The following is a 15,724-nucleotide window of genomic DNA, read 5'->3' on the forward strand; positions in this document are numbered from 1 at the left end:
CCTTTGTCCTCCTCCCCTCCCCCTGCCCCCCCCCAGGGTCTCCTCTACGGCTGCGGCCTCTGTCTGTTCCTCTCAGCCCCCTCAACCTCCCCCGCCCCCCGCTTCCAGTCAGTCCCGCGCGGCCAGCCCGAGTTTGCAGAGAGGTAACTCCCTTTGGCTGCGAGCGGGCGAGCTAGCTGCACGTTGCAAAGACGGCTCTGGGGTGCCAGGAGACCTGGGAGCTGCTTCAGCGCTGCAGCCAGAATCTGGCTGGTTAGGCGGCGCGCAAGTCAGACCCCCTGGTTCCTCTTACTCCCTTTCCACCTCCCTTGCACGCTGCTCCTCCTTCCCACCAGTTTGTGTGGCCAGAGATCAAACGATGAAAAGGCAGTCAGGACTTCAGTAGCCAACCCCCCCGCAAAAATAAAAAAGAAAGAAAAGGGACAAAACATAACAAAGCCCCAACCAAAACCAAACAAACGAAACCCAACAACAAAGCCCAAAATAAACCAAAGAGAAATTAACCAGGCTCCTATTTGCACCTGCTTCAGTGGATAACAAATTCAGAAGGCGGAGGGTCCCCCCTACCTTCAAGAAGCATCTTTTGCCTCTACCCTACAAGTATTCAGGAACAGATTGTGAGCCTACCAGGAAAGATCGTGTTCAGCGCGTGTTTCCTCTGCACTATACTTTGAGGCTGTCAGAACGCTTTGGAGAGCTTATTCCTGCAAGTTTCCTTACCAGGAGCTTCCCGCAGGTGGGCAACTAGCTGCAGGAACTACGCACTGCAGCCTGTTGAACACTTCTCAGCAAGAAAAGGGGAGCAGGATAAAGGAATTAGGTGAAAGATTGAGCCAAGCTTCAGGATGGAAGTGCAGTTAGGGCTGGGGAGGGTCTACCCCCGGCCACCGTCCAAGACCTATCGAGGAGCTTTCCAGAACCTGTTTCAGAGTGTATGCGAAGTGATCCAGAACCCGCTCCCCCGGCACCCTGAGGCCTCGAGCGCAGCACCTCCCGGCGCCCGTTTGCAGCAGCAGCAGGAGACCAGTCCACGGCGGCAGCAGCAACAGCAGCAGCAGAGAGAGGATGGCTCTCCCCAAGTCCAGAGCAGAGGCCCCACAGGCTACCTGGCCCTGGAAGAGGAACAGCAGCCTTCACAACATCACTCAGCCCCCGAGGGTCACCCGGAGAGTGGCTGCGTCCCAGAGCCCAGAGCTGCCTCGGCTGGCGGCAAGGGGCTGCAGCAGCCGCCGCCAGCACCTCTGGATGAGGATGACTCAGCTGCCCCATCCACGTTGTCCCTGCTGGGCCCCACTTTCCCCGGCTTAAGCAGCTGCTCCACCGATCTTAAAGACATCCTGAGCGAGGCTGGCACCATGCAACTTCTTCAACAGCAGCAACAGCAGCAGCAGGAGGCGGTATCCGAAGGCAGCAGCGGGAGAGCGAGGGAGGCCACTGGGGCTCCCGTCTCTTCCAAGGACAGTTACCTAGGAGGCAGTTCGACCATCTCGGACAGCGCCAAGGAGTTGTGTAAGGCAGTGTCGGTGTCCATGGGCTTGGGTGTGGAGGCATTGGAGCATCTGAGCCCTGGGGAGCAGCTTCGGGGGGATTGCATGTACGCCCCGCTCCTGGGAGGTCCACCAGCCGCGGTGCGTCCCACTCCTTGTGCCCCCTTGGCTGAATGCAAAGGTTCTCTGCTGGATGATGGCCCGAGCAAGGGCACTGAAGAGACTGCTGAGTATTCCCCTTTCAAGGCAGGTTACACCAAAGGTCTGGACACTGACAGCCTGGGCTGCTCTGGCAGCGGCGAAGCAGGGGGCTCTGGAACACTTGAGCTGCCATCCACCCTGTCTCTCTACAAGTCTGGAGCACTGGACGAGGTAGCAGCTTATCAGACTCGCGACTACTACAACTTTCCGCTAGCCCTGGCCGGGCCGCCGCCCCCTCCACCACCTCCCCATCCGCATGCCCGCATTAAGCTGGAGAACCCGCTGGACTACGGCAGCGCCTGGGCGGCCGCTGCAGCGCAGTGCCGCTATGGGGACCTGGCGAGCCTGCATGGCGGGGGTGCAGCAGGACCGGGCTCAGGCTCACCCTCAGCCGCCGCCTCCTCTTCCTGGCACACTCTCTTCACGGCCGAAGAAGGCCAGCTGTATGGGCCAGCTGTATGTGGCGGAGGCGGGGGCGGCAGTGCAGGCGAGGCAGGGGCTGCAGCCCCATACGGCTACACTCGGCCACCTCAGGGGCTGGCGAGCCAAGAAGGTGACTTCTCCCCACCCGATGTGTGGTATCCCGGCGGCGTGGTGAGCAGAGTGCCCTATCCAAGTCCCAGCTGTGTCAAAAGCGAAATGGGCCCCTGGATGGAGAACTATTCTGGACCTTATGGGGACATGCGGTAAGTCTCTCCTCCTAAAAATGTTTTTAAGCCTAGAGTCAGCCCTCTCCTCCCCTCGCAAACATTCTGTTCCTGGGCGAGCTTAACAGAGTTTCACAGAAAGGGCCTCTTTAAATCTGGAGCCTTCCCTGGACTCTTGGCCTGCCAAAGATTGACCTTTGCTCTCTGAACCCCAACTGTGTGCCCCAGCCCACACCGCTGTGAGTCCTGGATGCTGGTGCAAGCCTTTCTAGATTCCTTGACTTGACAACTCTCTACTAAGCCTCCTAAAATCTCACCTGACACTTGTTACTCCATGTCCTGCCGGCTCCAAATTTAAATCCAGTTCCAAGGGCCATTTTATGAAATAAACCCTTTTAAGCCCTCCACTAATTTTCCTCTCCCCTCCCCCAATCAGAGACCCTAGACAAGAAATGTGGGCACTTTCTCCTCTTAAGGTCTGTTAGGGTTTGCCCCTCCAGCTTGTCTTGGCAGGTTAGAGGCAAAATGACTGGCCCAAGCTTTTCTCAACCCGCTTCCTCCAAAGAGATGAAAGGAAGAATGGGATTATGGGAACAAGGTGGTCTCTGGGTTGGAAGGCCCGCTGTGTGGGAAGAAGAGGTGAAGTCCCTTTGCTGGCAATAAGGAGGACTTGCCCCAGGGTTGGAGGTCAGGAGACAGACTCCAACCAGCCACAATTAGAGCAGGCAAAGGTAGGGGAAAACCAAATGACAAATTTCCTCATAAACGATGGGTAAGATTTACCCTCACAGTTTGACTATGTTGGAACTAGATGGAAGAGTTGGATTTCTCTTGTAAAGTGTTTATTTTCTGTATGGATTACAAAAAATCCACAATTCATACTTTGAGTTTGCATCAGATCTATAAGGAAGAGAATGTTCTTTTAATGAACAATTTAACCAGACTTGAGTCTGACTTACAAAAGTGTTGAGGGAAAAGTTTAAAAGGATTTCCTGCTATTGCTCAGAAATCTGCTTTTGTGAAGGGAAATATTCTTCACTGTATTCCTTCATTTTAAGGATATACTTGCATTTTAAAACATAATAACAAATTGGGTAAGAACTGTTAAGGATCTGTGAGCCTTACTCTTGCCCAAGAGTTTTAATTAGGCTATGAAAAAAGTGGCAGTCAGTTTCATCTTGCCTGTTACAGTTTCTTCCTTACTACAACTGAGCTTTTTGGAGACCAAGAAGCTTTTTAAATTTTATAAAAAATTAAAGATTTTTTCCTGAGCAAACTAAGATATTAGTTTATCTCTGTGAGGGAGGGAATATTAACTGGGGAACTAACTCCTCAGAATTTCTGGGTGTTGATGTCTTATGGACTTGAGTCTTGTTCTGAGTTTCTGTAGCTATTTTCTTTACCTGTGACATTTTCAGTTTATTAGCCTTTAGCATGTTTGTTTGGAGACTTAAACCAACAGCTTGCTTCCTTTCGCTGATGCTTCTGTTCTTGGAAGATTGATAGCACAATGTTAGAAAAGAAAGAGGAGAATAGGGTTTCATAAAATATTATTTCCTGGGCTAGTGAAGAAACAGCTTCTAACCAGGCTTTGCATTTTTTAGGTTTTTAAGGTTTGGCTTACAAGATTTTCAAAGGGTTCATTTATATTCTCAGTCTTTAAAAAATTTTTTTGCAAAGTGGGCATACTGTGGGACAAAAGGTCTTCATTTTATAAGAACAGATTCACTTGCTAGAGTATTTACCTACCCCCCCCCAAATGCCCCAAGGCTGTTGCTTGTCGGCAGAGCTTTCTTTTTGATGTGAACGGTTTGTTTGTTTTGTTTTGTTTTGTTTTGTTTTTGGCGGGGCGGGGGAGGGGGTGGAATGTATAAGGTGCTTCATGACTTGCCTAGTCACTGGAACCGTCCCTTTTCTGTATGCCTCCCACAACATCCAAGTAAGTAACTCAATTAACAGGGAGAATATGAATGATTCCACGTTAAGGAACGTGTGTGTTTTCAAAGGCATAACCTGAAATTTTCAGAAAGTGGCTATAGAGAGTTTTTAAAAAGTTCTTCCCATCAGGTGTGCAGTAAGCTAGGTGATTTTATCTCAGATCTTCATGGAAAAACTTCTCTATTTCTAAAACCTGCATGAATTAATGACCTCAAATCGTGAGAAATCAGTAGTAACCTAAGAAAGCACAAGATTATTTATTCTCTCCTGGTTTGTGATTGCTGCATTGGTTATAGGAGTCTAGTGAGAGGTAAAACTGGTGTTTCTGTCTTGTGAGTTGACAAAGATTTTTCATTTGTAAGATATAGAAAATCCTCAAATTGGGTTTTTGAAAATTTATCAATTTTATCATAATTCAACCAGCCCCAATCTAAAAGTTGATATTTTTTTACTTTCTCTTTCTCTCTAACATTTTATAGGGCACAATTTGGTGAAGGGAAGGAATTTTTCTTAAGTCAAAGCTGGAGCTTCCACTCTCTTTGTATTACATACATTATATGCCATCTTTCAGTTAAAAATCTCAACATTCTAGAGACTTTCAATAATATGTTGGATTCCTCCCTTTTCCAATTGTGTGTGAACTTCTGGAATAATTCAGTGTTCTTATATATCTACAATGTTTCTGTCAAGAGGAGAACGGTCTTAGATGGTCCCTTTTTAAAATATATATATATATACATATATATATATATATTTTAGCATGTGGTTTGAGCTGCGGAAGGAATAATAAAAAGTGATAGGGTTGGTATGAAACCCTGATAATATTTTATGAAGTTTTCTTCTTTCAGAGATCAAACAAGACTACAACTTTGTTAATTGACCATTGTCTCACTTGACAGAAGTAAGGCCCTTTATATCCCAGCAAATAGCATAATAATATGACAAATATTTGTTCTTGGAGATGAAACCAAGGGAAGCCTATGTAGGAATTAAAGTTGGGGTTTAAATAAATTATCCAGATGCAAAAAGAACGTTTTAATTTTTCTGTTGATAATTTGTTCTGGTCTTCATAATAGGTAGAATTTTAGTAATGCTTTAAAACTGGCAAATCCTGCCTTTCTCCATTAGTTATTTCAAAAGAGGTCATTTTATTAATTCCCCTTTCTATCTACTTTCATCCCTGCAGTTATCAAGCAGCTTTTTTTTTTTTTTTTTTGCAAGGAGCAGTTTGTCTGTTTGGTAAATCTGAGTTTTGCTTTGGGAATGACGCTATCTGTCTATAGACCTTCAGAAGGGTCAATATGTTGGGAAGAAGCATCCTTTCTTCATAGTCAGCAAATAACTGGTGAGATCTCTCTGGGTACCAGTAATCAGAACTCAAGCACCAGATAGTCACACAGGGTGGTACCCCATTTAGAAATATGTTCAAGATGTAGTGATAGAATTCTCTTAGTTGTCTACAGAGTATCTCAGCTCTGCCGAAGGTTAACATCAGTGAGAGATATTTTTGAAAAAGCTGTCCAGTTGCAGGGTCACTTAAGGGTGCTTTCTTGCCAGTGTTAATTTTATGTCGTGAGACTTCCATTCTTTTTGAGCTGTAAACTTGGATATTAATATATTTAATTTGCTGGCACATATGATTTTCTTTTAAAATGTTTCCCCCACCCTTACCCCAGTGGTAATCTTCTTATCTGGTATACATATGTGCATTTAAACCAAACAAGTCTTTAGTCTCCTGACTCTTACTTGTACTGTGTCTGCTCTTGGTGGGATTATGTGAGTTGGAGTTAGGGACATGGGCAATTTTACTATTATTGATATTTATGGTGATATCAAGACCACCAGTTTCATTCGGAACTCTGCTAAGCAGGGAGCAGAACACTGGCTCAGTGTGGTAAGGAAGGAGCTTATTTTATAACCAGACCTGAAATCATGATTCTGAAAAAATAGAGAGCAAATAAAAATCAAGTTTTGTGAGGTTGGTTGGAGAGGGAAAAGGAAACCTCTCCCCACCCACTACCTCCACCATTTTCTCTTTGTCTGCAGCTTCCTTAAGTGCTGCCTGTCCCTGATTTTCTTTCATTCTACTCCTTTCATGCTTTTGACATTGAAATATAGACTCTTCTTTCTACTTTTCAGGATATTTTTCTTATTATACCTGTGGCATGCTCCTAAAGAATATTTTTTAATCTAGAGAGTAGCAGATCAGATCAACCCCAGCACCTTTCTTTTAAGACTAGATGACTTGAGGAGATTGCAAAATGAATTACCTTGAGGTTAGAGCCTAATTCAACAGTTGCTGAGGGAGCTGAACTAGATGCTTGAGGACTTGGTGATTTAATGAAGAAATTTGCTGGCTGCTCTTTGTCTTTTGTTCCCTGTCTCTGTCTACTGGCTATTTTGGCAACCTTTTCTCAAAACTTGAGAAAAGCTGGACCTTCCCACCTCTGAGACAGGTCTGTGTGGGTCAAATTTCTGCAGGGCTTTCACACGCCAACACCTAATCTGTATGTGATGGTGCTTGCTAAAGGTGTCCGGCAGGGATAATGTGGTGAAGCTATATGTAAATTAATCATTTAAAACAAAGAAAGGTATTAATAAAGTAATCTGCCACGGAATTTGCCTGCCAGCATTACATCAAGTTCTGAAATGTTGAACTCAAGAGTAAGTTACTGTCATCCGAGACATAAAGTTGACCTTTTCCCCCCTCATTGCTTGTAAAACTCCATACAGTTATCAGTACTTATTGGATTTTGTGATATTGAAGAGAATTATGAAATCTCACATTTATATAGCACTTTTTTCAGAGAAAAGGCCCAGCATCTTCCAGTTTATAAACTAGCACTCATGTAAGTTTGAGTAAGCCAGAAAGGTGCTTAGTGAACATCCCTTTATTAGTTGAGGGAGTAGAATTTGTTGCATTTTCTATAACATTTGTTTATCATGTAGATAAACCTCTTTAGAGTGACACTTCCCAACTTTTTTTCTTAAAGTTTCCCACTTGACAGATGATATTTTTACTCAGTAAAGTCTACATTTGGTGGCTGCTGCATAGAGATTTATGTCCAATTTCTGTGTTTTATGCATAATTTCTTGCACACTCATGAGTGTTGCCATCCCTTCTCTCTCACACCGATTCCCGCTGCCATCTGACAGGGCAGAGCAGTGGTGAGAGTGGCTAATCTGGACAAGCATATGCTGGTTACTTGAGAATGCTGCCAATTTAGATCATGCAGTACTTGAGTTTTATTTTTTTAATCAACATCTTTATTGAGACATAATTCACAATAAATAGTGTAATTCACCCAAGTATATAGTTCAGTGGTTTTTTTTTTTTTTTAAATATTCGGAGTTGGGCAACCATCACCACAATCAATTTTAGAACATTTCAGTCATTTACCAGTCAAACCCCACCCTAACCATGAGCAACTATCAACCAATTGTCTACTTTCACTCTCTATGGGTTTGGTTACATTTCTTATAAATGGAACCATGTAGTACTTAGTATTTTGTGACTAGTTTCATGTAGAATAAATATTTCAATGTTAACCTATGTTGAAGCACATCTCAATACTTTCCATTTTATGCATGTACCATACTATCTATGATGGACATTAGAGTTGTTTCCACATTTTGACTATTATGAATAATACTGCTATGAACATTTATGTACAAGTTTCTTTTTGTGAACAAGTTTTTAATTCTTTTGGCTATATACCTAGGAGTAAAGTTTCTGGCTAATATGATAACTCTTTGTTTAACCTTTTGAGACTCTCCCAAACTGTCTTCAAAAGTGGCTATACCATTTTACAATCTCATCAGCAATGTATGAGGGTCCAATTTCTCCACATCTTGCCAATTATTTTTATTTTTCAAACTTTAAACTTTTTACTTTGTATTGAGGTATATATAGCCAATTAACAAATATGTGGTGGTTTCAGGTGAATACTGAAGGAGAATAGAGAATAGGGAAGTGAATAGATACATGTGTATATATGTATTATCCCCCATATATTCTCTGGATATATGCCCAGAAGTGGGATTGCAGGGTCATATGGTAGCTCTATTTTTAGTTTTTTAAAGAGCTTCCATGCTGTTCTCCATAGTGGCTGTACCAACTAACATTCCCACTAACAGTGTGGGAGAGTTCCCTTCTCTCCACACCCTCTCCAGCATTTGTTTGTGGATTTTTTGATGATAGCTTTTCTGGTTGGTGTGAGGTGATATCTCATTGTAGTTTTGATTTACATTTCTCTAATAACTAATGATTTTGAACATCTTTTCATGTACCTGGTCATCTGTATGTTTTCTTTGAAGAAGTGTCTATTCAGGTCTTCTGCTCATTTTTTGAGTGGGTTGTTGGTTTTGATGCTGTTAAGCATCCTGAGCTGTTTGTAATTTTGGAGACTAATCCCTTATCGGTCACATCATTTGCATTTATTTTCTTCCAATCTGTGGGTTATCTTTGCATTTTGTTTATTGTTTCCTTTGCTGTGCAAAAGTTTCTGAGTTTAAGTAGGTACCAATTTTTTAATTTTTGTCTTTATTTTCATTATTCTGGTAGATGGATCATAAAAGATGTTGTTGTGCTTTATAAATGTCAGTGTTCTACCTATGTTTTCCTCTAGAAGTTTTACAGTGTCCAGTCTCACGTTTAAATCTTTAATCCATTTTGAGCTTTTTTTGGTGTGTATATGGAGTTAAAGAATTATCTAATTTCATTTTTTACATTTGGCTGTCCAGTTTTCCCAGCACCATTTGCTGAAGAGACTGTGTTTCCAATATGGTGTAGTCTTGCCTCTTTTGTCGTAGATTAATTGACCATAGGTGTATGGGCTTATTTCTGGGAGTTACTGTCTTTTTAATCCCTGTGTGAAGTGGATGTCAAGAAGTATCTCCGAGTGGCTTTGATTTGCATTTCATAATGACTAATAATATTCTAATAATATTAGGCATCTTTTTATGTGCATATTGACTGTATATACTCTTGTCTTTGGTCACTTTTAATTAGATTATTTGTCTTACTCTTATTGAGTTGTAAGGGTTTAAAAAATATATTCTAGATACAAATCCTATAACAGATTATGATCTGTGAATATTTTATCATATATGTTCATTGTCCTTTCACTTTCTTGATGGTATTCATTAAAGAACACACAAACTTCTGAAGCCCAACCTATTTTTTTGTATGTAGCTTATGATTTTTGTATCATGCCTAAGAAGGCTTTACTTAATCCAAGGTCACAAAGATTTACACTGAGGTTTCCTTCTAAAGAGTTTTATAGTTTTGACTGTTAAATTTAGGTTTTTGTTCACTTCTGACTTAATTTTTAATGTAAATATCTAGCCACTACAGCACCATTTGTTGAATCTTTCCTTATGTAACTATCTTGGCACCCTTTGTGTAAAATCAGTTGACTGTAAATGTGAAAGGTTATTTCTGGACTGTGGGCTATATTACATTGATCCTATACCAATACCACAGTGTCTTAATTACTGTAAGTTTTTAATAAGTTTTGAAATTAGTGTGAGTCTTCTAATTTTATTATTCTTTTTCAAGATTGTTTTTGAATACTGTGAATTTTTAAAAATTTCTCTATGAGTTTTAGGATCAGCTTGTCAATTTCTACAGAAGTCATTTGGGATTCTAATAGAAGAGGCCAATAGAAGAGGTAGATAAATTTGGGAAATGTTGCATCTCCACATGAAGTCTTCTGATCCATGGCCACAGAATGTCTTTCCATTTATTTATGTCATCTTCACTTTTTTCAACAGTGTTTTGCAGTTTTAAGAGTATAAATATTGCACTTCTTTTGTTTAATTAATTCCTCAATATTTTAATTTTTGATGCTATTATGAATACAATTTTCTTAGTACCTTTTAAATTGTTCATTGCCAATGTATAGAAATATAATTGATTTTTTGAAAATTGATTTTATATATTGCAAGCTCCCTGAAACTACCTGAGTTTTGAATACCTCTAGGATTTAAGAGGCAAAAGGTTTCTGTTGCTGTGCTGAAAATTAAAGCATACTTTGTTTCATCTGGTATGAAGGATGCATAAGGACACTGTTCTCAACTTTCCTCAACTGTGAATTAGAATCTAAAATTTTCAGGTCATTAAAGAACAGTAGGAAAGGAACATATTAATAAGGTTTATGCAGTTAGTAGTTCTCTTTTTTGTATTTGGATTTGGGAACTACTAGCATTTGGATTTGGAGAAGGCAATGGCACCCCACTCCAGTACTCTTGCCTGGAAAATCCCATGGATGGAGGGGCCTGGTGGGCTGCAATCCATGGGGTCGCAAAGAGTCGGACACAACTGAGTGACTTCACTTTCACTTTTCACTTTCATGCATTGGAGAAGGAAATGGCAACCCACTCCAGTGTTCTTGCCTGGAGAATCCCAGGGATGGGGAAGCCTGGTGGGCTGCCATCTATGGGGTGGCACAGAGTCGGACACGACTGAAGCGACTTAGCAGCAGCAGCAGCATTTGGATTTGGGAACTACAAGCAAGGGGGTGAGGAATAATAATTTCTATGCAGAAAACTAACATGAAGAGGTAACAGATGCAAACTAAACCAAAGAAATCACTAGCTAACTATATTTGGCTTATGTTTGAGTTTGTGTATTTATGTATTTATATGTTGTCCCTTAGATGAAGTAAATGCCACCACTCCTTCTAGTGTGTATTTGTAGATGAAGAAGTGATTCATTTACTCTCATATAATTTGGACTTTTTTTTCAGGAATGCACTCCATAACCATAAATAAGAGATAAAATTTACCTATAAAGGGATTGAACTTTGGTCTCATTAACACTCTGGGCTAAGGGTCATAACTAATCAGCTATAGCTATTGTGTCCTGAAAATGGTAAGTAAACTGCAGGCCACTTAAGAAGAGGTCCTATTGTGACCTAGTTGTCTTTAGAGATGACCTTAATAAACTGATTTTAAAAAGTATTCATCAATCAACTACTTTTCATTAAACACCTGCTATATGCCCATCTGTGTACTAGTTGGAGATCATGGTAAAGGGAACATAATTCAGTGAGAATCTCAAGATTGCTGCCCTCAAGGAGTTTATAGCTATTAAAACCAAAACAAAGAATAGCAACCCATGATACCAGTATGATGAGATGTTGGATTATGTGTTGTGTATTTTTTGAATGTAAATATTCAAAAAAGAAATGGATCGCCATAGGTGGAAGTGGTTAACAGTATTATCTATCATTGCTTCTTATCCTATATGAATTAGGTTGGGATATGGTTAAACTCAAGCAATAATTATAGATCTTGATGGATATTTCAGATACCAGAAGGTAGTATTTCTGGAAAGACAATGGTGAGTGAACTGGAGTAAGGGGTTGGAATCTATTTCTGTTTTTTCAATAGTGCCACACCAGTCAAAGTTATTTACTAGTTTCTTTCTCATTTTGGGCTATTTTGTTGCACTTGCTGAGAACATGTTTTAATGTCTCTAACTGCAATATATTAGGAATTAATTAAAATTGAGGGTGATGAAAAGGTCTAACTTTGGCATGAGAGGCAATAAAGATGCCCAGTGTGGTGATCAGATCAAGAATTATTATTCGGTTCTCAAGTTTCACATTGATCATGGTGGCTTGCTTTGAGGTTCTGTAGAAATGGAGTTTCAGGGTACTGGTTAAGGGAGGGAAGCAAGAAGCACAAATCAAACAATTCTGGGAGTAAGGGGAATATGAAAATTTTTTTTTAATAAGGCTTTTGCTAAATCAGATGATGTAGTTTTAAAATGACACGCTTCTTAATTATGGGTTTTGTTTTCTGCAAGTTGAGTAGTTTCTTGCTTGTGGAAGTGTAGTCCCACTATCTGGACGCTTGGGGGACTGCAAGTGTCCTGTGACAGATTTTCCCTGGAAACAGTTGGACTCCTTTGGTGGATTCAGCATATCACAGGAAAACTTGAGCCAGAACCTCCTGGTACCAGATAATAAATAAGCTACAGTGGTACTTATTATTTAATTTGGGATGTTCTTTTCCAAAGTACAAAACATTTTAGTAGCACTATTTAACTCCTGTCACCTTTCTCTGAATGTGGAACAGGAAGTAGTGACAATGGACATATTCCAATAACATTTCACAGTCTACAGAATGGTTTCATATTCCATTATTGCATTTCATTCTCATTTCTATCCTATACAAGGAGTCAGATTTACTTTATTTTAATACTCTTCATGCTATTATAATTCTATCATTCCCATTGCAAATATTATGTTCAGAGAAGTTAAGTAACATGTCTAAAGTCAAACAGCTGCAAGGTAGCAGAGCCAGGATTTTGGCCCCACTCTTTGTTCCTCAAATCAAGTGTTCCTTTTTTTTCTACCACACAAATTGCTCACCTCATAGATAGGAAATAGGAGAGTCAGAGAGGCAAAATAACTTTAACTAGTATCACTAGAAATTCGTGAAGCTCATAAGGCTCCTGGGTCTTTTATCCACTTGCTGGACTGATAGGTTGGGTTGTATGGGCATTTAAGTCGCTGACAGTCTTGCCATCCTACTTTATAGACCGCATTATTTGACAAATACTACACTAGGCACCATTGACACAACAATGAACAAGGCAGATGAAAATTCCTCCCATCATGGAGTTTACAAATTAGTGAGAGGAGACATGTAGAATATATCTGATGGTGATAAATGTCATGAAGAATAATTTAGCAGAGTGTGGGGAACATATAATGATAGTGGAAAGAACTATTTTACATTTCTTAGTTAGAAAAGGCCTTACTGAGAAGGTGATATTTAAGCAGTGACCTGAAGGGAATTAGGAAGTGAGCCATAGGGATATTTGAAATTAGAACATTTCAGGCATAGGGAACCACAAGTAGAAAAGGTCAGAGGCAGGAGCATACTTTGTATGATGGAGAGTAGCATAGAGGCCTGGATGGAAGTTTAAGTACTAGAAAGTGATGAGATGAGATCAGAGTTAATGAGAGATTTCTCAGGTCTTGTTTAGGACTTCAGTTTTTACTCTGACATGGGGAGTCATTGGAAGGTTTTGAGTAGAGGCATAACATGAACTGACTAATACTTTAACAGATCCCCTTCTTCAAAATATCTACCATTCTTTGATATTTTATACATTTGTTTGTTTACTTATTGTTCCTGTGGAGAAAATACCGAAAAAATGAAGGGGAAGCAAGGAGACGAGGCTGCTGCAGTGATCCAGGTGAGAGATTATGGTGGCTTAGACCAGAGATTATTGGTAGAGGAGTTGAGACACTGGATTCTTGATTGGTCTTCATGGTAGAGCCTACAGTATTTACTAACAGATTAGATACTCATTGTGAGAAAAAGAGAAAAGTCAATGCTGATTGTCAAGCTTTTAATCTGAGCACTTTGAAAAATGTGACTACCATTTACTGAGATGATGCAGATTGTAGGTAAAGCTGCTGTATGTGTGTGTTGGTGGGGTAGGAATCAAGAAGTTGATTTTTGATGTACAAAGTTTGAGTTATTTGGTGAACATCCTATTGTCTTCTTTTCAGTTTTCATGCAGTGCCCTTATCTTTCTGCTTCTCAAGAAAATTAAAAGAGATCTTAGAAATCATCTTTTTGGTGATGGACAGGGAAGCCTGGCATGCTGCAGTCCATGGGGTTGCAAAGAGTCGGACACAACTGAACGACTGAACTGAACTGAACTAGAGATCACCTCGACCTTTGTTGCCCCATCCCTTCTCCCTTTTACTTTATACAGGGCTAGAGAGGAGTGGAGTCTTGTCTAGGGTGAAACAACAAGCTGTCAGGATAACTAGATCGTAGACTCAGTTTTCCTGGATTCTAGCTTGGTCCTTTAATAAGTGTTATTCTGAGACCTCATTTTGGGGATACAGTGAGTTTCTTCTCCTTGCCCAAATGTTATACCAGGTAATTAAACTAAATAATGAATAAAACCTAGAACATCACACAAGTTGGCTGCTGCCTCCAATCAAACCAAAATATTGCTATTATGTTTTTATTGAACCACACATGAAAATAAATTATCTATGGTAAACACAGTAAGCAGATTTTAAAGGTCTTTGAACTTTGATCTGAGATGAAACTTACAGAGATCTGGAACATAAATGGCCTGAGATTGTAGGATATTAGAATTTATTAAACATGGGAGGCCATCTTGTCCAGTTTGGTCATTTTATGAATGAGGTTCCTGAGGCATAGAGATGGGAATTAATTGACCAAAGTCACACAGAAAGCTCATTTCTTTGCTCAGAATCTATTCTTAGGGTTGGCTGTCTGTTGCTTCTTTGGAAAATTCTATGTTGGAAAAGTGCTTACACACTCAGAACAAAGAATTATAATAGCAATAATAATGATAGTGCTTACTATGTGCCAAATTTTGGAGGCTTACATGGGTTAACTAATTCTCACAAAAACCTTGGCAAATAAGCTCAGAGAGGTTAAGTGACTTGCCCAAAGGTCATGCAGCTAGGAGTTAGCAGAAGTCTGGCTTGTAACTGTGAGGTTCTAACTACTGTTTAGTACTAACAGCTTCTCAAATTAGCTAGTCATTCACCTCAACTATCACAAGAGACTGGTGACTTGTCATTACGCACTGACCCTATTATAGTCTGCTGATCCTCATGGAATAGCTAAGTCCTGGAGATTAAAGTGGAGGTGGAGGGACATAAAGAGGGTGATGGAAAGGGGCTAATCATTTATAATAAGGATTGGAAAGCAAAACAATAGAAATTATTGAAAAAGCTCAAGGTGGTTAAAAATCTCAGAACCTACTAGAAACCTGGACAATTCAATGCCTGCTGAAATAGGAGAGAATCTGACGTAAGAAAAATAAAATAGTTGATTTTTTGAAGTCAGGAGCTCTTTTATGTGTTTTACCTGTGTTGATTCATATAATTCTCAAAATAACTTTCTGAAGTGAGTATGATTATCATTGTCATATTACTGGTGAATGAATAGGAACAGAACAATTAAGTAACATGCCCAAGGGTATAGAACACGTAAGTAAAGGAGCCTATATTAGAAGATAGGTAGCTCAGCTCCAAATTTATATAATTTTTTACTACATTTAGGGAAATGAGTGCTAGTCATATTATAAAACTTTTTAATGCAGAAACATTGTGCCTGAGCTTTAAACATTTGAGCAACTCGTCCTTAGAATACATTAGCTTCTTTTAAGGACTTTTAGGGGGAAAGGAACTTATCCAATGGTACATGGTAAGTAATTAGGGGAACCAGAGCTTAAAGTTGAGACTCCTGACTGCCAAACCTCTTTGCATTTTATCACTCTGTTTCCATTTTCGGGCTGACTTGTCTCCCTCTATTCTACCTTCTGTATTGCCCTGCTTCTCACCTTTCTTTAAAAATTAACTTTCTGCATCAGCAAGATTGGACAGAGAATAGGGAGAATGATCAGAATTCATGTCCTACCAGACACTGGACAAAAGG

The 15,724-nt window shown here is 40.3% G+C and overlaps 1 protein-coding gene across 1 annotated transcript in view; it reads left to right on the forward strand.

Moving 5' to 3' along the window:
* The first annotated feature begins 845 nt into the window (after positions 1-845).
* The window catches only part of AR (androgen receptor), a 195,713-nt gene continuing 180,834 nt past the window's right edge, over positions 846-15,724 (forward strand). Inside the window, 1 exon segment of the mRNA NM_001308584.1 lies at positions 846-2,374. Coding sequence (NP_001295513.1) covers positions 846-2,374 — 1,529 coding nt within the window.

Source organism: Ovis aries, chromosome X (assembly GCF_016772045.2).
Source record: "Ovis aries strain OAR_USU_Benz2616 breed Rambouillet chromosome X, ARS-UI_Ramb_v3.0, whole genome shotgun sequence".
NCBI classification, from domain to species: domain Eukaryota; kingdom Metazoa; phylum Chordata; class Mammalia; order Artiodactyla; family Bovidae; genus Ovis; species Ovis aries.